The sequence below is a fragment of the Anopheles darlingi genome, chromosome 2 (assembly GCF_943734745.1).
Source record: "Anopheles darlingi chromosome 2, idAnoDarlMG_H_01, whole genome shotgun sequence".
NCBI lineage: Eukaryota > Metazoa > Arthropoda > Insecta > Diptera > Culicidae > Anopheles > Anopheles darlingi.
In genome coordinates, this window is record NC_064874.1 from 28,511,903 (window position 1) to 28,534,359 (window position 22,457).

Sequence of the window (22,457 nt, forward strand, 5' to 3'; positions counted from 1 at the left end):
AGTTGCAATCGTTTTTTTTTTCTATAAATGGATGACAATTAGACTGCAAATGACAGCGGTTTTAGATAGTGGGCTACTTTTCCGGCAATTTTGCGATACTCTAGGTTTTCAGTTCGACAGACAGCTAGTACCGCCTGCTTGGAGTTTATTCATACACGCTAATCTCGCAAAAAACTTTATAACATCTAGGCAGATTTGCCAATTCGATCGACCGACCATGATTATGGCTACTTAAAATTATCCGGATGAGTGTATTTCGCAGTGAAGATGTAAAACAACGCAGGCACCGGTACGAGCAGCAATGAAAAGTACGATATATCGTACGGAATCGACACAATACCGTAGGCAAGCAGCACCCAGTGTCCAACTGTCCAAAGAGACAAGCAGATATAACAAATATACTAATTTGCTGGCAACGAAGGCTACACGGTCGGATACTTACGTATTATGGTCGCATTTCGCATCTGTGTGATGGATGTTTCTAACAGCGACTTCATGGTGGGATCGAGCTTAAGCGAAAAATGTAACGCATTCGAGACCAACGAAATCATGATGCTAAGATATGGAAATGAGTAATCTGAAACGGAATCGCATGTGTGAACATTTTCCGACGGTTGTTCTCGTTCGTGTTTTTTATGGCTGCCTGTGTCTTACATATAAGTCCACCGGCGACGGCATGCAGTAGCGCCAGAATGGGGAATATGTACAGCGCATAGTAAACGGCCAGCTTGCCCCGGTATGGTAGGAACTTTACGTTCAAACCAGGGCGAATGATCATCATGAAGGTGACGCAGAAAAGATAAAACACGAAGATCATCGTCTGCAGCGGATACACGGCCTCCTGCGTGCAATAAAGTGTCGTCTCATAGTTGGGTGTGGGATTGTGGAACAGCGTGTACCAGTCAGACAGCTTTCGAACGCCGCACGAGTTGATGCGTAACTCCCAGATGGGATCGGTGAACAGGATCGTTAAAAACGCAGATAGGAAAACCTCTATGCAGGCGCTGGCGTGTAGTATCAGCTCTCCCTTCGTAAACCTGTGCAAACCAAATCGAACACTTTCCATGAGTGAACTGTCCTAAAACGACGATTACTCGAAGCGTACACGATAACTTACTTGGTTAGGTGAGCATTAAAATCGATACAAAACCAGTGGACGAGCAGCGGCAGAAAAGCCATAAAGCCAAGATACAGCCAGTCGTGTGATGTAAGGTCATTTTCGCACGGTGAGCAAACGTACCGCTCGTTGACCCGAAAACCCCGCAGACAAGCGCCACACTCACTCAGCGATCCATTCGCGAGAAACGTTCGTCCGCAGTAAAGCCCGGGACATTTGTCTAGCATTTTTAGCATTGCGTCGATGTGGTGCCATCCAACGGTCTGCTACTTACTTTCCCTCAAATGTTTCCATATCGTCGGGTGCGCCCCAGGAAGTTGGCCTGCTCCGGTTCGATTCGATTCGATTTGTCCCGGCCGACACAACAAAACAATAACAAAGGCCTGTCACCATTCCAGGGTTGCTTCCGCTTTTCACAAAGAATTCAAAGCGGCCAACGGACGATTTCTTTCCGGAACAGATAAGACCCAGCAACCGCTTTCGGTGCGAAGCAACTCGAAGAATCTGTTTTATTCGAGAATACATAAAAGCATGACAATTTGATCCTTATATTACATAAATGAAATTCAAGGGGCATAATTAAAATAAATAAATAAGGTCAATGGGTTTTTGGTTTTGTGCTTCACTACGGCTAAGATTTAGGCAAAAATGTAAAAATACCCTTAATAGTATGACATGACACTGGAATGTATCGATAAAAGCGATAAGATAGTGACCATTGCTGCTAAAGAGTAACTTCCTACTCCGGCAGGGAATTGTATCAATCGTCTCCGATCTCCACTATATCGTAATCATCGTCGCTGTCGGTAACAATATCGCACCGGAATTGGCGATAAATGTCGAACAGTACATTCTCGGCATGATTTGCCAGCTCTACTCCCTTCTCGCTTTCGAGTTTTCGTTCGAACCGCTCCGTTAGCTCACTGCCAATGGCACGTTTGAAATCGATGAAGTTAATACTGATATCAATATCATCTGGTGGGCCATCTGCCTCGTCGTCCGTATTATTGTTCGTCTGCTGTTGTGAGGACCCGCCTTCCTCGCCAGCATTAGCCTCATTGTGATTCCTGGTATGTTGACTCTTTTCATCCTTTTTCTCCACTCCATTGACTGGGTTAGCTTTGGTACTATTCACGCGTACCGCAGAGGCGCTAGAGCCTTCCGGTACAATCGGCGCGGACGTTTCTTTGGACGTTTGCTCTTCTTTTGCTGATTGGTTTATCGAATGCCAATCTGTGACCTTTGCCCCCTCGTGCTCATCGCCTACATACTCATCATTGTCTCCGTCTACAAAATCGTGATCATCGAAGGCAGCCTCTTCACCTTCGGCCTCAGGTTCGTAGTAATCATCATCCGACCAACCGTCAACATTCTCAAGGAAATTTTCAATCTCCAAGTCCATTTCTTCGTCATCCACTTCGTTCTCGGTGTTCCAATCCTCCTGAGTAGTATTGCTGTGCGCAACGGCGCTGCTGGCTGTTGCACGTTCCGCCGGCTCAAACGAGGGTCTTTTCCAAGGGCACAGATGGCTGTTTCCAAAGTCTTTTACTACCACCTCCGCCTTGATGTATCGCTGGTTTATGGTCTGCATGAGTCCAGCACAATCGGCCAATGTGAATGAGCGTCCCGTATCTGCCTGGAAGCGTGGCACCTCTTGTACCCAACCAGCGCAAATGTCGTTAAACACGTTGAACGTAGGTTTGCACACCTGCGACGCGCTTATGCCGAGCAGAACGATGCCCAATCGCTTGCAGGAGTTATGCAAATGAAGCGTTAGTTCTATCTTCGATTCATCTACGAACAGCAGAATGGGCTTCTCGATACCGTTCGCTGCCACATACTTGTCCACCACCTTATCCAGGTATGCGGTGAACGTTTTTGGCGTTACCAGGCCCTGCTCGTGCGCTACGATGGCACAGTTCTTGGGTGCGGCCTGCACGATATCAGCCGGTATGTCACGTTGAAAGGGATACACGAGCAGAGGCGACAAATGCTCACCGGCCGCAGTAAACGTGTACAGCATAGTCATCTGCTTCAACAAACCTCGCACACTCTCCGGCATTTCAACGCGCTCGCGAAAGCGCAACTCATCGCACAAGAAAACCCTCCTTGGTTGCTTCAAAATGTCAAGCAGATTTGCTTCTTTAAGATACATTTCGATGTGCAGGAACCAATCTCCCGCGATTTGTCCCAGATACTTGCGATCCTTTTCCTGATCGACCGATAGCCATCGACGAGCAAACTTGAGGAAACAGCGGCGCCCAAACTCGTTCTCCTGGAAGGGGTGCATACGTTGCTGGGTAGAGCCCGATTTCTGCATCAAAGCTTCGGCCGCCGTCTGTACGAAGCGCCTTCGAATCGGAAACCCGCGCTTGCAGCAGTCCGTCATCGCTAGGTACAGTGCCTGCTCTTCGTTGGGCAGGAGCTTGCTAGCCTTGGCGTAGCTGGCCGATCGTAGGTACGTTGACAGCGTTGTTCTGGGGATGTTGCTCTCGAATGCCGCCCGGCGGATCGACATACCGGTTTCGACTATCTTGCTAACAGCGCTTTTCAAGTCCTCGCGCGTGTACGGTTGGTGGCTTTTTCGCCGAGATGCTCCGTTGCTGTCATCTGGTGTTTAGGAAGAAATCCAATATTAGATCAGCTGAAGCAGCCCCACTCTTAACACTAACGATTCCACAATTACCCGATGCATTATCCATTATGCCCCTAATCGACTGGAATCCGCAGCTTGGGTCGATCCACTTCCTTCACCAAAAAAATTTTTCGCGGTAAACAAATGCCGTTTGACAGTCGCTATTGTAGGGTTGTACTCATGGCTGTTACCGACGGGTTGTAGAGAAATTTGGATAACTTTTCTTCAATTTCTATTTTTTCTCAATGAAAAGCGAACGTTCAAAACGAATTCCATTAAAAGAACACACTCACGAAAAAAAAGTGATGACTCGAAAATGTGCAATAATCGGCCAGAGGTCAGCGAATGTTTTTTGGGCAGAGTCACCTTGTGCCGAGTTTACTTCGATTTCGATGACTCCCGGCGGTTCAACTGGTGGTGATCGTCGACGACAAGCCGCGCAATGGAATCCACTCAACCCACCGGAAAGCTGTTGCTTGGATTCCGGCAGATCGCCCAGGAGAAGCTACAGCACGTATTTTACTCCATTCCCTCGGAAAAGGATTTGATAATCGAATCAGCGCTCATCAAACCGTTGGAACATGTCTGCGGGGCCTCTTGGTTGCGGTAAGTCGTGTTTTGGTGCATGACCGTTTTTGTGGACAATTTCATGAACAATCTTAACCGGTTTCTCGTTTGATCGTTTCAGAAAGAAGGGGATTGATAAGATCTTCAAGTTCGATCCCAAGAATCCACCGCCCAAACGGAAGCAGTTCGTGTACTTTATCACTTCGAGCCTACTCACGTTCAAGAGTGTGCTGGATCAGATCAGTGGTTACCAGAGCCAAACCAGCAGCCTGATGGAACCAGACATACGGACCAAGCAGTACCACGTGCTTGTGTTTCCCTTTGTATTGGCCAGCTTCGAACAGCTGCTAGAGGAGGAGGGTCTGCACGGGATCGTTGAGCTGTACAACTTTCAGTGGGACTTTTTGCTACTCGATGACTCCATCCTGAGTCTGGAGCTGCCGAATGTGTTTGCCGACGTGTTCGTGCGCCACGATACCACCCTGCTCGCATCGATTGCCCAGAGCGTACGAGTCTTTAATCTGGTGATGGGCAAACCCCATCTCATCTTTAGTCTTGGGGAAAACGCGGAGAAAATCCTGCAAATGGTGCAACGTATCGAGACAAGCAAAAGGGTGGGATCGGCGGTATGTAAACCAGATGAACCACAGGCTCCATCAAAGGAACCAGCATTCTCCACGATGCTAATTATAGATCGGGATCGTGATTATCCCGCCTGCCTGCTAACGTCCGTCGTCTACAGTGGGCTGCTGGTAGAAATCCAAACGCTAAACTCAGGGTTTCTAGTGGTGGACGGAGAAAGCAACAAGATAAAGACGGGTAAACTGGCCGTTTTACGAGAAGACGGCCCTTGGGCGGCAAAGGAGGCTTCGCAAGCTGCTAGTGGCAGCGGTCAGGAGACATCAAGTTTACGGATGAGCGGTGCCCAAGATGCAATCTATCTCGAACACAAGTATCGGCACTTTTCGGAAGTGATCAGCATGCTTAGTGCCCAGGCCAAAACGCTCGGACTCGAAGGAAAAGCTTACTCGCGGGAAATGAAGCTAAACGAAATGAAAGACTACGTCACGAACAAGCTACCAAAGGTGGCGGCTGCGAAAAGGGAATTGTTCAAACATCTGCGCCTCTGTGAAACGATCGTAGAGGAGATCGGCGGCAACTTCGAGAAGCATCAGATGATCGAAGAAAGCATCCTGACCAACACGAACCGAAAGCAAATCATGAACTACATCATGGAGCTGCTCAGCAGCGATGCACATCGCTACAATACGCTACGATTGATGTGTCTCTACCATGTCACCATTGGTTTAGTACCGGAAGACATGACGAAGTTAATGATGGGTTACCTGAATGCATTCGGGTACGGTAATCTAACAGTGTTTCACAATCTCTACCAAGCCAAGCTTTTCCCCGATACGACGAATCTCAGCAAAACCAAGATTTTATCCCAAATATCTATTCCCACATTGAAAACGCCGTTCCAACTCGAAGCGAACAAGCTGAAGCAGCTGCCAACAGACACCACTACTGTGGAAGCAACGGCCAGCGGTAACGCAGGGCAGCGGGAAAATATTCTTATTGGTGCGGGCGAAGGAACGGCGGCCCGGGCCGGTAAGGCGTGTCCCAGCTACGTATTCAACGGGAACTACATTCCACTGATCACTCAGCTCACCAGCATGATATTCGGTGCGTCAAGCTTCGACAATCTAAACGCCCGATTGGGACATCTCGAGCGATTAAAAGTGTCCGGGCGAGCACTGAGTAGTATAGCAGAACCGCGTCCCATTAAGGAGCTGGCTGCCAGCAGCCATAAGACGACGCTGAATCAACTGCTGCCATTCCGAGAGAAAACAATGTTCGTGTTTGTCGTCGGTGGCATTACGTACGCGGAAATTGCGGCCTGCCATCTGCTCGAGCGTACCATTGGGGCGAAGATTGTACTCTCTTCCGATCGCATTATCGCCGGTCACGATCTGATTCAAAGTGCTGTGCATTAAGTGTACTGCTGGTTGAGATTTCGCTCCAACGTCGTCGTTGTATGCATTTCGGACAAAAACCGCCATTAAAACCGAAATAAATGCAGTCCTTGACTCCGACAATCTTCTTTATGTACAACAGTTTTTATTATCATTTAGATATACTAGAAAGATGTTGGTTGGCTGATATAATTACTAGCTTGATAATATGCACTTGTTTAATAGTGAGACGCTATCCTTAGCGTGGACCATCGAATAGCATTACAGGAGCAAAAGGCTTTAAGCATTATGTTCCATTCAAGTCAAACGAATACGCCTATAGATGAATGGAGATACAGTAAAGAACGTTTTGCTGCAGGATAAGCTAATGCAATGCTGGTGCGTAATGGTGCAGTCACTTAATTATGACGACCAAACTAACCATCCAACCATCCTAGATTCCCAACACAGTGCTTTATATAACAAGTTATCGCTAGCGGTATTAGTAGATACACGGTGCTGGACTATGCAACGATCGATAATGAAAAAAAAAACATCTAGTATAGTGCACGTCACGAGGTCGAAAGAGAATTGGGGAAAAGAGGGAAAAATATCTTCCCGGTGTTTACGCCTAAAAATGTTGTCGTTTGATGGTCGGTTGAAAACGAAACGTAAAAATATTGTCGAAAAACATAAATTGCACATTAAAAGCTCATCTCAATAAGCTTATAAATATAATATATAGTATTAACATAGTCGCTAAGACAAACGTAATGAGCGATAACAGAAAGTTCAAGAGCACGTACAGCGTGCGTGATGAGGGGGTAAGCACCAATTAATGGAAACAGCGACAGCTTAAGCCAATAGGAAGGAAGACGAAGCATCTGCCTACATATGCGTTACAATACTTGAATGTTTAAAGAATTCTTACAACAAAACACGTATAACGAACCACGAACCGGACGTTAAACGATACAATAGATATAACACTTAACGCCCGAAACAACCGACTGATCAGCGATCGTGCGGTCCGAGCTACGAGGTGAACCCATCCAACTTCCGTCGGAAGGTCCTTTATAGCAAATTCTGGTTGGTTTCCAACGCATATAAACGTGAGAAAAATGCATCTTTAGCAGCGAGCCCTCCGACACTCCCTTGCTTATCGTAACAGGGAAAGATTTTACGACTTATCATGATCCAAAATGGGGTTTGTCTCTGACTTACTTTATGTCTTAAAAATTAGCGGGACTATCGTTGAACCACCCAATATCTACAAATATTCCTTCCGTCCAAGAGTGAATCCTGCTCTAGTACGATGCTCTCGATGGACGCGAAGCGTTTCTAACAGCCTGTGGTGTGTTATTCGTTTGTTTCGAACTCCTCTCTCTCTTTCAAACTCTTTAGAAACTCACTTACAGCAGCAGCTTGCGTTTGTTGTTTTGCTGCTGCTGGATCTGTTGAGAGGCGTTCAATTTCGGAACATCCGAACCATCGTGTCCGGCATCGTTGTCGCCGCCATTGGCCGAAGGAGACATTGCAAGCAGATTGATTCCGCCGGGCACCACGTAGTCATTTTCCGCCAGGACGTTCGAATAGGTGTCCATGTTTAATTCCAGCAACCCGTTATTCTTAGTGGCAACGAGATCGAGCAGATCACGATCAACGATCAGCTCGCTGGTGGGCGACTTAACAGTCTCCGCCTTTACTGAAGCATCAACCGAGAAGCTTTCTTCCAGCGTCGATCGATGCAGTACATCCTGGAACTCGCGGAACTTTTGCTGAAACAACTCTGCAGCATCCACACAGTGGCCACCGTTACTCGGTGGTTCCTGCTTAATGCGCGTATTGCTTCCTCCGTTCCACAGGTCATCATCTACATCGTACTCGATGAGCGTCGGTGTGGCGAGCTTTGGTCGCTTGGCCAACGGCTGTTGCTCGTGCATCTGGCGACTGTCCATCTCAGTGAAGTAGTCGTGCTCGTTGGCAATCAGCGAGTTCGCATTGAAGGATGACATGATTTCCTCGAAATTCAGCTCCTCATCGGCTGACTCCTTGGTATCGAACAGCAGGGAGCGACGGTTTGACTGTGTTGCCGCGGCCGCCGCTGTCACCTGCAGCTTATCGTTGGCTGGTTCCTGCATCAGCTCCGACATCTCGATGGAATCCTGAATATTTTGCTGGGTCGTCGTGTTTCCGAGCTTCAGGTTCGGTACGGCTACGAGCGCCATGCTGATCAGCAGCACCATCAGGCAGGTGGCCGGCTGTGTCGTTTTGCTCGTACCCTTCGTCAACAGCGACTGGATGCGCTTCATCTGGCTGATCAAATCATGATTCTGGCTTTGCAGAATCTTGATCCGTTTCACAAGATTCTGGTTCTCTTCCGTGCACTGCTTAACGCTGAAAGATGCAAAAACGAAATCTACGTTAATATCTGGCCCGATACCCTGCGCCAAATGGGCGAAAATATGTATGAAAACCGAGAGCTTACCGTTCCTCTAGTCCATCGACGTACTCCTTCTTGCGTTTGCGGGAATCCTGGGCCGAGATTTTGTTACGAATCTTGCGTCGGATTCGCTTCAGCTCGCGCTCCTCATGCTTTGTTAGCGGGTAGCTCGTCGGTAGCGAGATACCCTCCTTGGCTAGCAGCCTCTTCTCCTCGTTCGTTAGTACGAGCTTCTGGTAGGTGCCATTCCGGTTCCGGCCTTTACCGATTTCATCCAGCTCTCCATCGTCATCATCATCATCCGCGATGTCATCACCATCTGGCTCAACGTCCGAATCGCTGATGATGTGTCGCTCTGCCTCGGCTATCATCGAGTTGCTCTGCTGTATGATATCGTCAAACACATAGCTCTCCGAATCCGACGAACTACTGGGAGCCGCATCTGACAGTCCACCATCTCCCTCCGCAAACAGCTGCTCCTTGGTCAGAACTATATTACCCTGCACCAGCCCCTGCTTGGAGCGTTGTAGCAAGCTGGCGGCCGCCAGTTTAATGTTTGCCGGTTTGCTCTTCATATTGTTTGTGTTAACAATCTTAATCGAACGAAGATCCTGTATCGAAAGGGGAAGCAATATCGAGCGGCCATTTTGGTTCGTTTGTTGTTGCATTCGAATGATCTTCCGCACACCGGAAACATTGGATGACCCGGTAGAGGCGCCCGCCGACGTAACAACTACATTTTTCGAAAGAACCGTTCCGGTGGTTCCTTTCGGGCCGACCGTAGCTCCCGTCGTGCTTGTTGCGTTCTTTACTTGGAGAGTAATTTTCTTGTTGGACATAGCGGCCGTGTTAGTTGAAGAAACCGGCGTAAGCCCGTTCGTTACCGCTACCGTCTGCCCATTCTTCATCGTGGCCATTCGAATGATTCTGAATTCTTTTCCGGTGCCACCAACGAGCTGCTGGCCGACTGGTGTAGAACTGTTCTGAAGAATCTTCTTAGTTCCCCCGCCGTTGCTGATAAGGGTTTTGACACCAACCAGCGGTTGTTGCAATTTAGCTGATGTCGCTGTTGTCGGGGCGACGTTCACGGCCGTTACGGTTTTGTTAGTTTGCGGTTTTGTCAGAGTAATGGTACGAGCCGGAACTCCTTGTTGTGGAACGGTCTGAATCTGCACCGGGGTTGATTTTTGCGGAGTAAGTGACTGGACAACGACCGGTGCATGAGAAAGTGTAGCCGCTGAATGTGATTGCATCGAAACCGGTTGCTGCATTTCTATTGAACTCGCGTAGTGCGATGGCGAGTTCTGACCGCCACGCTCGCTTATGGATGGACCGGGCGATGAAAGTGCGGGGCTTAGAACGTCGTATTCGGTGTTTGGGTCCCTTAAAAAGGAATTAAAATAATAGAAACGAAAGCGATGTTAATCAGACTGGAACCCGAGATTGAGCACCTTATCCCGATTGTTTTGCGAAATTTTTCGGTTAAGCCGACAAATTTTGACTAAAAAATGACGAATCGATCGTCAAGTCAAGATGCGCTTTTGATTTCCCTATAATCGAGCTGCTTCTAAAAACATTCTTTTTTCTTAGAAAATTTAACGTGCAAAAAGTATAACTATGCTTGAAAATTGCTATTGCTAAGGATTGATAACGTTTTTGGCAATAAACTCTCATTCATTTTATTTTATCATAAACCAGTAACTTCAAACAAACGGGATGCTATTCAATGTACTGTTACAACCATCATATCATAATGGTCGAACCGTGTACCCGGTTTGCGAAGGACGCACGGACCTATATTTATCAGCACAGCCAAAAGCAACGACTGCACCGTGGGCCGTTTCTGGCCGAGAGCATAATTTAGCCTGTGTTCTCATGTTGACCTACTTGTTGGTTTTGCTCTTTGCGACACAGCACTGTTGCTGACGATCCACCGTTGCATTTGAGTGGAGAGAATTAAAGCAAAGATGCCGAATGCTTCACGAGACAACCAAGTTGAATCCACTGTCTAAGATCTACAGTGCATATGCATCGTTCATGAGTAACATCCGTTTTCAACCGACAAATTATTCCTCATATACATATACTTGTCACCATTGCAGTAACATACATTTACTCTATCTAATACTGACCGGAATCTCATTCAGACCGCGGATCATACATAAAAAAACATATCCTTCGAGGCCACCGCGATACCTTTCCCTTTTGTGCATAAGGAGAATGGCATTCACTTTGATACACCGCTTTCAATCATTAGATTCCCTTTCTAGTTTGGCACCAAGACGTCTACAGTATTTGCTTTAATATTTCAGGGCCATCACTATCAAGTTCTGCAAAACAACGGATCGAATTTAAACTGATGGGTTATACTTACAAATCCAGATGGTCACTAGACAGTCCGCTATCGGAGGCGGCTGATGATAGGGGTTGATCGGAAGAGATCAGCATGTCCAGCATGCCGAAATCCTGGTCCAACTCGGATTTGGGTGCAACGTGCATGACGGTACCACTATCATCGAAACCATCGAAGGAGGTGCCACTGCTGCTTCCGGTTACACTCGGGAAACCGTGAAACTCCTGGTCCGATCCGGAGTGAGACGACAGTGGGGACATGATCGGTTGATCACCGAGATCGGTCCCCGTTGGATAGCTATAGCTGAGCCGGCTCATGAAATCGTCCAGCTCATCTGGACCACCGCCGTCGCCCGTGACCGTCCCGTCACCGAAGATCGGTGGGACGTTCATCTTCAGCAGATTTTCCATAAAATCATCTGCCGGCCAATCTTGCTGTAGGAAGGAAAAATGGAAATAAAAGAATAACATAAACCATTAGAACAAGACATAGAGAACGGAGCCTACAAGCATGTACAACGAGCGACCGTCCCCTAATCAGTCACAAAGCACGTCGACTCCAGTAGTGCTGCTATGCTTTGACCATTCATTATGCAATTTGTGAAAAAGGAAGCCTTACAGCGGGGATTTTGTTACGTGTTGGGTGGTTTCTTCTCATAGTTAGGGGCCTATTGTGCAATATTCAATTAGCAACGACACTAACCATGCCCTAGGGTGCGATGGCCACTGACGTCACATTTCGAGGATCAAACCTCACCGCATCTAACGAACTTATCCTCATCTGCCGCCGGTCGAGCGACCGCTATTTGGAAGATAACCCAATTTGGTGCTCTAGCTACTACCTACGTGCTCGTATGGCATGAAAATTGTCGATCAAAAGAAGCAACGAGTCATGGTTTAAAACATTTCTTTTACAACTTTCACTCGGGATAAATGCACCGCTCACCAGGCGCACCATATCAAACGATCGCAGCACATCGAGTCAGTGAAAGGATCCCGTTAATACCCCGCCAGTTACGCAAAAGCGCTCCGCACAGACTCTTGTGGCACACATCCTGTGGAAAGGACTCTGCTCTCGGGGTGGTGAAAAAAAATCGTTCGAACCAGATTTCGTTCACAGCCAGACATAAGGAATCCACGAGGATAAATATCACCGGTTCATGAACAGACAATCTGGTGCGAACGGTCTGGGGCACCGGCCAACGGGCCAACACCGCAAGTGAATGGTGCTGCAGCTCCTCGAGATAGTGGGAACCGGTTTGGTTGATGAAATACCACCAACGAAAGAACAGCAAGAAGCACGTGGCCGGTGGCTCAGAAATGGCCTAACCGGCAGTGAAAGGTTAAGGTGTATGTCACGTAAGTAGAAATGTTCCATTTCAAAACGCTAGATTGGGGATGGAAGGGATTTTATGGATGCAATTCATTCCTCAAGGATGTAGAGTTTGAAAAATGCTTGGTTTTTATAGAGGTATACATGGATTAATGAACAAACCAAGGGCGATCGCAGGCATAGCAATGTATTAAGGATCGTACGGCGACAAAAATAATGGGGTCAACCGGATTTTTCCGAACCCGAAGCATAAGGTAAGAATGTACGATTTTTGTCCGAGAATTGCAGTTCCCATAAAAAGCCGAATGCACTGCCGGTACAAAATACAAACGGTATTTAATATTATTTATTTCATTCTCTTGCATTCCTTCAATAACGCATTGAGCTTAGACTATCGTAGACAATTTTCAGCTCAAATGGACGCCTCACGAATGACAAAACGATGCTTTGTATGTTCCCCAACCAAACGGACGCAAAGAATGTCGAATGTCCCGTTATCTAGAAAGGCGTATGTTGTTTGTTATACGAAGTAGAAAGCGCGACAGAAGAATCGGGAAACCGGGCCGTCGTTCTTTGGCCGTCGTTTCATTGCCCCATCCTACCGCCACCCCAACGAGCAAGCATTTCTATTCTGGCTTGTGGCAGACATGCCGTAATGCGGTTTGTCATGACGGTGAGGTGTGGTTTCGGCATGCAGCACAAAGCTAGTCCGGCCTTGATGATGATAGGTGGGTACCAATGACCCTCGGCAGACGTTATGCCAAGCCGAGCCCAGATTGAGGTCATCCAATACAAGGCTTCAAACACGCTGTACGTCATCATAGGCAAATCCTTAACTGGCTGCTCCCCCTAAAGGTAAAATGGGAGAGGTACAAATCTCTCAATAACTTTTCTCTCGGCCGGTTGCGTCATTGAGAAGCTCCCGGGAGAAGGATAGATGCATACATTAAAATACCGGCATGAAACCGGTTTCGGTTTATCGGTTTCAGCGCGTCCTACCCTCGCTTCTTTCTCATTGACCGACCAAATGAGCATTCTTGGGCGTACACTTTGAAGAAGAAGAAGAAGTGTTTCGTCTTCGATCGCTACAGGATTTGGAGTGCCAGCCACAATAAGATATCACCCCGCAAACGCAGCTAGAGCAAACGAATGAACAAGCGCCACAGACGACGGAGCAAGTTTGCTGACGTCGACAGTTTCCAGAGCGAGCACGTGCTTTTTTGTTCCCAATTCAGATTTGATTGGACACCTACTAGCATGTCACGCAGACTCAGACGAACAGTGAGAGAGACCGGCTACATAAAAAAGGTGGTCCCCCTTCCCGTGAGAGTGGGGTGGCAACTTGCTGGAGCTTCGCATCGCGCTGCTCCACCAACACTTGTGCATACTACTAAGTGACTAGCGATGGCCTCGCGCACTCAGCAACTAAGCGACATGGTCGGTTTGCGAGTATGTTGAACCGCTTCAACACGCCGGCCTACTGTTGACGTGGTACATTTTGTCGCCGTTCACCGCTCTCTCTCTCTCTATCAAGCCGACGACGAGCGGCGCAACTTACTTTTTGAGTTTGCACTTTTGTATAAACAATATTTACAGGGAAAATGGGTGGTCTAGTTTTAAAGGTTGTACCCGTAGGAAGGAAATGCTCGAGTTGAAGTCATAATAACATCCACTTCTGGCGACAAACGCGAGGCCATTCCTTATTTAATAAGCCATCTTTGATTCCATGTATGTACTTCAAGTTAAATTTGTTCTTGTCATCGTTGTCAATCGTTATATAGGACTGGGTTTTCATCAAAGAATGCTCTAGCAGCCACGAGGTTCACAATTATTGTCTGTAATGCATTAGATAATGCAGTTGGCAGATGTTGAAACTTGTCATATACATCCAAACAAGAGCATTAGAACAGCTGTACATACTTGTAGTATTCAAACAATGATCCAACCCGCGTTCGGAGGAATTATGCACGAGAAATCAACTCTGACTGTTGGGACGTAACTTATAATAACCACACACCATCCTGATATACAACAAATAAACACTTTAGGAGACGTGACTTTTCTCTTGTATTGCTTAATCTGCTATAAATGTAATGATACACCCGTAGGATACGTACGCCAAAGAGAAAACTATTCATATCTCCCTCCATGGTCGGATTCGTCGATTCGATTGTTTTTTTTCTCTCTCGGTAGATCTCGTACAATTTTCACTGGCCGCTGCTAGTAGTGGCCAAATTTAATGACATCGGCAATTTTTCACGAACCAACGACACCCGTTTTTCTTTACGCTGCGCAACCGCCAGACCGAATAATATGAATATCTCGGATGGCTCCGTAGCTCAACTTTACTCTTCGCTTGACAAAAACAAAATCACTTGCACTGGAGTAGATCTCCTAAATTCAGCAGCCACCACACCACTAGCGCCCGCAGTGGGCCCAAAAACTCTCACTCACTGTTTCCGGTCGAATGGTTTTTGGATTTTTATGTCAGGCCCCCGGGGGGTGTGCCCGCATTCGGAAAGGAGTTGTCGCGAGTCCGCACCACATAGCCTACTCCGCGTGTTAATCGTCGCCACTTGATGCACAGTTTTCGTTACACACAACGCAACGGAGCATGGTCTGCCTCTAGACCGAAGAAACCGAACAACCAGATGGATGATGATCGCTGAGCTGGTCTTGAGAAAATAATGAATTTTTCATCTGACCCCGGCGCTCCGTACTGGTCTATCCGAGACGTAACGTTCCCTGTGCCATCTCTTCCCTCGGCAACCAATGGCAGCGGCGCTGGTCGGAGTTGGGCGATAAGCGGTTTGACAATTTGGGCATCATTTTCCCGGTTTACGCATATAACTTCACTGTATACACAGCCACAACCACACGGGGACAGACACTTTACTTGATAATCGTGTGCCCGTAGTGGGTCGTCCACGATTACACTATTCCACCACTTTATGTTTCGCGATGATTGTGTGGTGTAGCGTGGTGGCACCGATCACCGTTTTTCCTTGTTTCATTGAACACTTTTCTCGCCACGGCTGGCAAGCGATCGAGTGCACGGCGTCTTCCCCACTCATATAAACCTCGATCGATGCGAGAAACAGATGGGCGAGGGATCGTGTACGTGGCAATTATTTTTCCTTTGGCCAATGCGCTTTATGTGCGGTAACGTCGATCAAAAGGTGCGAGCAGCAGCTTCACATAATGCTACCCAGAAATACCATCATCTCTTCGTCAGATCACTCGCGGTCCCGGTGAGATAATTATTCGAGGATAAATTCTCGCAACCTTCCACTCTCTCTCTCTCTCTCTCTCTCTCGCTCTTTCTCTATGCAAGCTAATGTCCGACCGGCAAATGGAACAACCGGTGGCGAGCACAGCACACCTCCGCACGGCGTGAAGCTTCAACTGTAAGTGACGACCGGTGACCGGAGTAGGAACCGACGATCTCGTCCGCCGGTTCGCTGATTACCACGCGCGCAGCAGCGCCGTTGCCACGACGGCGCTGTTGCTGGTCGGCGCGCTCTCCCGGGGCGCCATATATTAGCACACGCGCGTCACGGGTGTGGTGCGTCTCTCTCCACCTACTTTCAACCCTGCCGGACCGCACTGTGCACCGGCCAGGCAAGACAGTACCTCCTCCTCCTCCTCCTCCTCTTCTCGTCCGTCGCCTTACCGTTTTCGCGATCGGCTAGGGCTTCTTCTTACTAGAGCACGCATCACTCCCTTTCACTCGAAAGTTGCTCGAGACCGCTTTCCGTGCTCTTCGTTGTGCCTGTCCGTGGGCTGTCTTTCATAGGCCAGTGGAATTGTTGTGCGTGAATGTAGAGCGAGTCTCGCACACACCACGATGCATCATTATGTTTGCCGTCGCCAACCCCTACAGATCACCACCACCCACTCGGTTTAAGGACACCTATTCGGCGACAGGCGACATTTACCTCCTCCTACGTTGAGCGATGTACCGATGATAACTGGGTACACAGAACTCTGGAGCCGATGCTCGACCGACGAAAAATACATTAAAAAACGATCGCAACATCATTATCCGAACCAACTGTCTCGGAAGGTAACGTACCGGAGAGCAAGTCTAAATGAATTAGGTCGCCATTGGGCGCACGAAGCGCAGTGCATCCTATTAAAGACCGTCCCGGTTTGTTCGCGGTCCAACCACGGGGACATTTTGACTGTGGGGGAGAATTCGGTCCTAGATAGCTGTTATCAGCGCCGAATGAAATAAAAACAGAGTGTACGCTGGGAACCCAGTTTTCTGGGGAAGCATCAGAATGGCCTTTAGGTACCCGGTGCGAGCTCAAAGGCCTCGTGGTGCATCATATTCGATCAATCTTATCGAGAAATACCCTACAAGGAACGTGAGCAGGTAAGGAAGGCCCTTCACAAGCGCTGATGGTTTATGATTGGTCATAAAGCTGCCGCGAGCTAGAAGCAAACCAATGGCGCTTATGTAAACACATCCGATAAGATCCGTTATCGCTCGTTCTGCGTACTTGTCGCTTGCGCTGACCGTACCTGTTCCTTCACAGGCTGAAGGACTTTCACGCTCGACCAGGAACTGGTGGTAATAACAAGTGGAGTCGAGGAGAGAAGACACGCCAGGCAACACCGGGATCGGTGGAACGTAGTACGAAGAAGTCATTTCTGAGGAACATCATCGCCATTAGGTTCGATTGATATGCTTCTTCTCAAGCTGAAGAATAAGTTTCTACAACCTGCGCTTCACAATCACAACACAATGGAGCAAATTGTTTTATTGCGCAGCCCGCTCTCGCTCTCTCTTTTTCACCAAGAATAGAAGAAGCTAACACATTGGGACCGCGACCTCCAAACGACTCGCCCGAGTGATAAGATACGCCGCCACCGCCACCGCCACCGATCGTGCGCAGCAAATGGAGGATAATCGAGCCTTGCGTGCCTGAAAAGGTACGGGGACACGATAAGCGGTGCCACTTGTGGGAACCCTAAGGTACGAGAGGTAAAGAAGAAACATTGTCTCGGAGAGTAAGCTTCGAGAACAGTTTCAATTTATGAATCAGCATGCATCGCTGCTCGTGCCGCCACCATTTTCCTTTACCTTGCGCCTCATTTGGGACCATTCGCGATCATACACACGCGCACAAGGTACAATGCTGGTGGTGATCGATGGACGGCGAAGCGCTGCGCAAAAGCATTCGGATTCCGTTATGCCACCCTGAGCCAAGCCCGCGGCAACGATGCTCACAGTCGTCGGGGTACGCTAATGGAATACCGTTGGCCGTTCTAATTGTTTGGCCCTATACTGACTTCACCCGCAAAAGTCAGCGTCGTGCGTGTGTTTTGAGTTCGTTTTTGGGAAGTTTAGAGCGAACGACACCTATGGACACGGAACAGAACGTCAAGAACTACCCCGCGACCATCCCTTTTACTTACGTAGTGTGCCATAATGGCGCTTGCGATGAGAATAGCCTCTGGTTGGGGCTTCTGGGCAATCACTTTTCTGGTTTACATTTTACAAAACACACAATTCCTTACTACACGAGCCAAGGAAAACACCGGGGACACAGTATTGGTAACGTTACGCGTAAAAAATATGCACCAAACTGGGAGTTGCTCCATCCAGCGTCACAACCTACATTCAACTGAAGCGCTTCTCTCGTGAAGCGGATGGAAAATTCTAGCCAGGTTCTTCAACCCTGCACGCACCAAACATCGCTCTCAAGCACAAAATAGGATAAAAGCAACATTTCGAGGATGTACGAATGGGGCAGAGCGTGGACAGAACACGGGAAATATGATAATGCTGCTCCGGGTGTGCCGGGGGCAGGAAGGTTCTGTTGTGGAAGCGCAAGATCGCTCACTAGCCACAGCATAGCCGAACAGCTCAAGAAAGGAGAAATTGTAAAACCATCGTTATTTCTCCGTTGGACGCCGTCGTCATCCCCACCGACTGAACCTGACGATGATGATGATGATGGTGGTGGCTGGTAGTAGTGGTGGTCGCTCACCTGTGGCCGAAAGAAGGAATCAAACAGCAACGGCGGACGGATGGACGGACAAAACAAGATCGAGCGCAAGGCAGAGCGGAACAGCATCAAGAAGCCACGAAGTGGAAACGAAATTACACAAAAGAAAGGAGTAAAGAAGGAGAAAAACCGCGCCGCAGCGACCAAAGAGGGAAAGCAAACGGGGCGCTGGAATCGACGGAAAAGCAAGCAGGAAAGAGCGATGAAAATCGGAGAGGAGTAATAAAATGTTGGGTAAATAAATTACGAAACGCGAGCTGACGCGAATGCGAGCGTCAGAAGAAGCAGCATACAGGAAAGTTCAAAAAACTTTAGCAATGCTTTGAAGCCAATCACGGCTAAAGCATACGCATCAGTAGCACTAACACCGGCCTATAGCTACGCAACGCAAAATGCTCTCTCCTAAAGAAAAGTCACATCTTCTTCGGTAATCTCGAATTGTGTGGAATCGTCTTGTGTCTCGATCGTGTCTGATTTCAATTCCGATCGCCAATCATCTAATAGCGTACATATCAAGTTACTTAGACGTGTCAATATTTTTTGAGTATTTTTTTTAAAGGAATATCGAGGTGTTACACTCAATGAAACATGTGTCTAAAAAAAACGAGTCCCGAAAAATTTGTATTTGAATTCCAGCAGCAATCTTCCGGTAAAATCAATATTTCTAACTGGTCCATTTCAGTTCTAGCCTAGAAAAGAAGTTTCTCTCGTTCTTGACGATTTAGAACATTCGTCATTAAAACCGGTTGTTCCGGCTTTTTACGAAAGCTTACAGAAAACGGAATATGAAAACAGTATTGATTAGGAGAACATCCTCGTCATACCTTCTTCAGCACTGAAACGTCAAATTAGCTCCGGGGTTCTAACATTGGAAATTGAACGGTGCTTAGCGCAGCACAGACCATATATATTTGTCGGGTATGGATGGTGAATCTCTTAGGAATTTCTTGTAAACTGTTTAAATATCTGGGGAAACTCAATCCATCTTGAGCGATTCGGACCAGATAACATGTTTTATTTATTCAACGACGGTATGCGATACGATTTACGCAGTTTTTTGTCCTAATTAGGCCAAGTTGCAACCCTTTCCTTCGCTTTATTTCCTTAAACTAAATGATTTAAATTGAAGTAGAGCTACAGAACATTCTGTTTTAATATCACCTTAATCTGTTTCAACCATTTATACAACCGTTGCGTAAGGAGCCGCTATTGAGCGCATTGCCAGAAGGTACGTTTAATCTCTTCACGCTCATGGCTTATCAGTAAGCTAGCATTGCGGGAATCTTGAAGGTTATGATTGAACACCGGTTCTCAAGTGCCACGCTGCGAAAAAAAATATGTCTACATGCTTTCTGTGTTCTTCACTGCACCCGCTTGCTTCACCATTCCTTATCGCTCCAGAGAGCAAATAAAACTCGTGCACACACATTTATGCGCGCTATACAGCAAACTGTTGCTAAAATGCAACCAACATCCTTGAACTTGGAATGTTTTTGAAAAGGTGCAATGAATCCATCTCATCCTGCCTCGTGCTGAATGACGAAGCTACCCTCTAATGCACTACCCGATGTCCATCCTGCAGCGTGATAAGATGTTCTGCTTCGGGTCATGAATTAGATCAATGCCCTTTTTGGTGATGGTTTGAGAGGACGAACCAAATATGCGCAGTAAAAATGAATTTACCAAGACTGATCAATAACACATTGTATAAGGGGCGCCAATTCGCATCCCGATTTTTATGACCTCTTCCGACCTTCGTTGTAGCATACTTTTAAAGCTTTAAGAAAAATGATGGAATGATCGTATATTGAAGGAAGGTGGACGAGCTTGTCGGAAGTTCAAAATCAGATTAATCGTGAAACAATGCCTACGTTTTAAGGCTTGCATTACAGAAAGATACGTTTATTTATGAATCATTATTGATGGTTACTATATGTTTGATTTCTGCCACCTTGATCTACAGATTGTGACCTATTGCACTTTATGCGGGAAACCCATGGCCCATTTGATCTTCAACGTGTGGGTACACTGAACAATCTCCAGCGCATTGAACAGAAGTAAGCCAGGCATTCTGTCCCTTTAGTCGGATAATAACAAGAAATTTCAATTCCACTTATAACCTTATTTGTAATATCAGGGTTAATGATTAACAAATCTTTCCCCTTCTGCGTTAAACTATCAGATTCAATTTACAATCTGAATTGTCGCATCTTTACAGAACAACCATGAAAAATTAAGCTAAATTTTTGTTTATTTTTCGCTGGTGGTACTGCACTTCGCTAAGTCGAAACTACGACAATCATCAGAGGATACTGGCTTATTAAAAAATCATCTTCAATCGGCTTGTGATCTACAGAAGATCTAATCTGCAGGGATTTGATGTACCACACCTTAGTGACCTTAATCCTTTGTCCTAGACTTATACCTAACACAACTAATGCATCTTCAATTTCATTGACTTCAGACGTATTACAATTAATTCTAAAAGCGTGTGTTTACGAAAATCGTTGATGGGTTACTGTTGTGGGATTTATGTGTTATATATAACACTAACGATTTCTAAGATAATTTAATAAACTAAATGCGGGAGCACTAGAGCATATGTATATCGAATGCTTGTTAAAATCTGAAACATACCGACCAATATGGGCCAAGTCTGTCTTCAATGATAGACTCCCCGGACGATGCGGGCAATCAAGGCCTTTTCTCAGTCCCATATCATTCCATTATAACTTCATGAAGAATCCAGCCGAACCCTGCGGTAGTCAATCAGGCTGATGCAATTTTAAGGTAACATCCATAATGGCCACAGATTGAGGCCACGTCATTTAATGCATCGCAAAATACGCTCCTATACTCCCTTCCTCTCTCGCCGCTCTGTTTAGATCCCACAGCAAGTAAAAGACCCCAGAGAAAACTGATAAACCATCGAGTCCTTGTCCTCTCCCCTTGTGCCACGAATTTCGTGAAGGCACTGGAAATACCCAACCCAACAAATTTCATTCCATATGCTGGTTGACGATACGTTCCGTAGGGCTTATCAGCGGGTTGCTACCATACCATATTGTGCGTATTAGTAGCGTCGCTTCGGGCCGGAAGTTGATAGGCGCTGACTATTAAGGTAGAGTTATGTGATTGCTCCGAGCAAAGCAAAGGCAAATTTTAAACATATACTTACCAAAAAACCATTCTCGTCGCTTATACTCATGTTGTAACCGTTGCTTTCATTGACCACCAAGCGGGCCGAGTTTGTGCTGAAAGATGTTTGGCGGACTACGCTGGAGTAGGATTTCTGGGAATTCCCTTTCACTGCGGCTCGAACTTTACCGTAATCGACACGTACAACCTCTATGAATCACCACCGAGATACACCACTTGCCAGCACAAAACAATGAAGGATGGCGCTATGCACTGCTTCTTTCACGGTCGGGATGGGCGAGTAAATCGGTTGCACTTTTTGTTTACGTTTCCGTGCTTAATAGCCGATTTCTGTTCAATCAATGATGCAATTCCTTTTCTCTAATTCTCAGAGGCGACCCGGGCCTACCTGAACACGGCATATATTCTTATTATTATTCTCCACCAGTTCTGACCTAATAAAAGCCGAAAGTGACGCAATTCTTGCGGTATCCGCCGTGTCTACAACGCTGTGCACCTTCGAAACACAGAAACGCACTTTTACTTTTTGGTGTACACAACCCGTTCACGAGCACTCTAGTCCGTAGCAACGGTTTTAGGAATATTTTGTGTTGTTTTATTCCCAAAAAGCAGCAGCGAAAGCAAATCGCCGATAAAAAACCGATCACTTTCAGAGTGGCAGTTTTCCGAGACGTGGCAAATGTCAACCGCTCATTCCCGTGTAGCCAGTGCCAGACGAGGCGCAAACTCTAGCGTAAAAAAATAATGCCAGTTTATGCTTGGATAGGTTTACGTGGCCGGGTTGAGGAAATTAGGACCCTTTTGTGGAAGGAAAGGATTGAAACCACTAGCAATAATCAGGCTATTGTTTAATAGACCCGTAATTGTTCTGGCGACGGG

General features: G+C 47.0%; 4 protein-coding genes across 5 annotated transcripts; 1 reads left to right on the forward strand and 3 right to left on the reverse strand.

Annotated features, from left to right (window-relative positions):
• Window positions 1-20: 20 nt before the first annotated feature.
• LOC125949546 (JNK1/MAPK8-associated membrane protein) lies at window positions 21-1,493 on the reverse strand. Its single transcript, XM_049676678.1, has 4 exons — window positions 1,118-1,493; window positions 655-1,037; window positions 443-577; window positions 21-367 (listed from the first exon to the last, which is right to left on the reverse strand). Exons 1-4 carry the CDS (start codon window positions 1,351-1,353, stop codon window positions 228-230), a joined length of 894 nt encoding a protein of 297 aa, XP_049532635.1. The 5' UTR covers window positions 1,354-1,493; the 3' UTR covers window positions 21-227.
• Window positions 1,494-1,606: 113 nt separating this feature from the next.
• On the reverse strand, window positions 1,607-3,855 carry LOC125949519 (uncharacterized). The gene is made up of 2 exons (XM_049676639.1): window positions 3,804-3,855; window positions 1,607-3,727 (listed from the first exon to the last, which is right to left on the reverse strand). The coding sequence occupies exons 1-2, from the start codon at window positions 3,817-3,819 to the stop codon at window positions 1,878-1,880; spliced, it is 1,866 nt and encodes a 621-aa protein (XP_049532596.1). The 5' UTR covers window positions 3,820-3,855; the 3' UTR covers window positions 1,607-1,877.
• Window positions 3,856-4,094: 239 nt separating this feature from the next.
• Window positions 4,095-6,423, forward strand: LOC125949509 (vacuolar protein sorting-associated protein 33B). Its single transcript, XM_049676627.1, has 2 exons — window positions 4,095-4,358; window positions 4,441-6,423. The coding sequence occupies exons 1-2, from the start codon at window positions 4,195-4,197 to the stop codon at window positions 6,314-6,316; spliced, it is 2,040 nt and encodes a 679-aa protein (XP_049532584.1). The 5' UTR covers window positions 4,095-4,194; the 3' UTR covers window positions 6,317-6,423.
• A 7-nt stretch (window positions 6,424-6,430) lies between these two features.
• LOC125949503 (uncharacterized) lies at window positions 6,431-22,244 on the reverse strand. Of its 2 annotated transcripts, none has more exons than XM_049676614.1 (4): window positions 21,598-22,244; window positions 11,092-11,504; window positions 8,763-10,100; window positions 6,431-8,671 (listed from the first exon to the last, which is right to left on the reverse strand). In XM_049676614.1, the coding sequence occupies exons 1-4, from the start codon at window positions 21,625-21,627 to the stop codon at window positions 7,687-7,689; spliced, it is 2,766 nt and encodes a 921-aa protein (XP_049532571.1). In that variant the 5' UTR covers window positions 21,628-22,244; the 3' UTR covers window positions 6,431-7,686. The 2 variants fall into 2 exon arrangements, with proteins under 2 accessions (XP_049532571.1, XP_049532570.1); XM_049676613.1 differs by lacking the exon at window positions 21,598-22,244 and adding an exon at window positions 14,520-15,833.
• Between the last annotated feature and the right edge of the window lie 213 nt (window positions 22,245-22,457).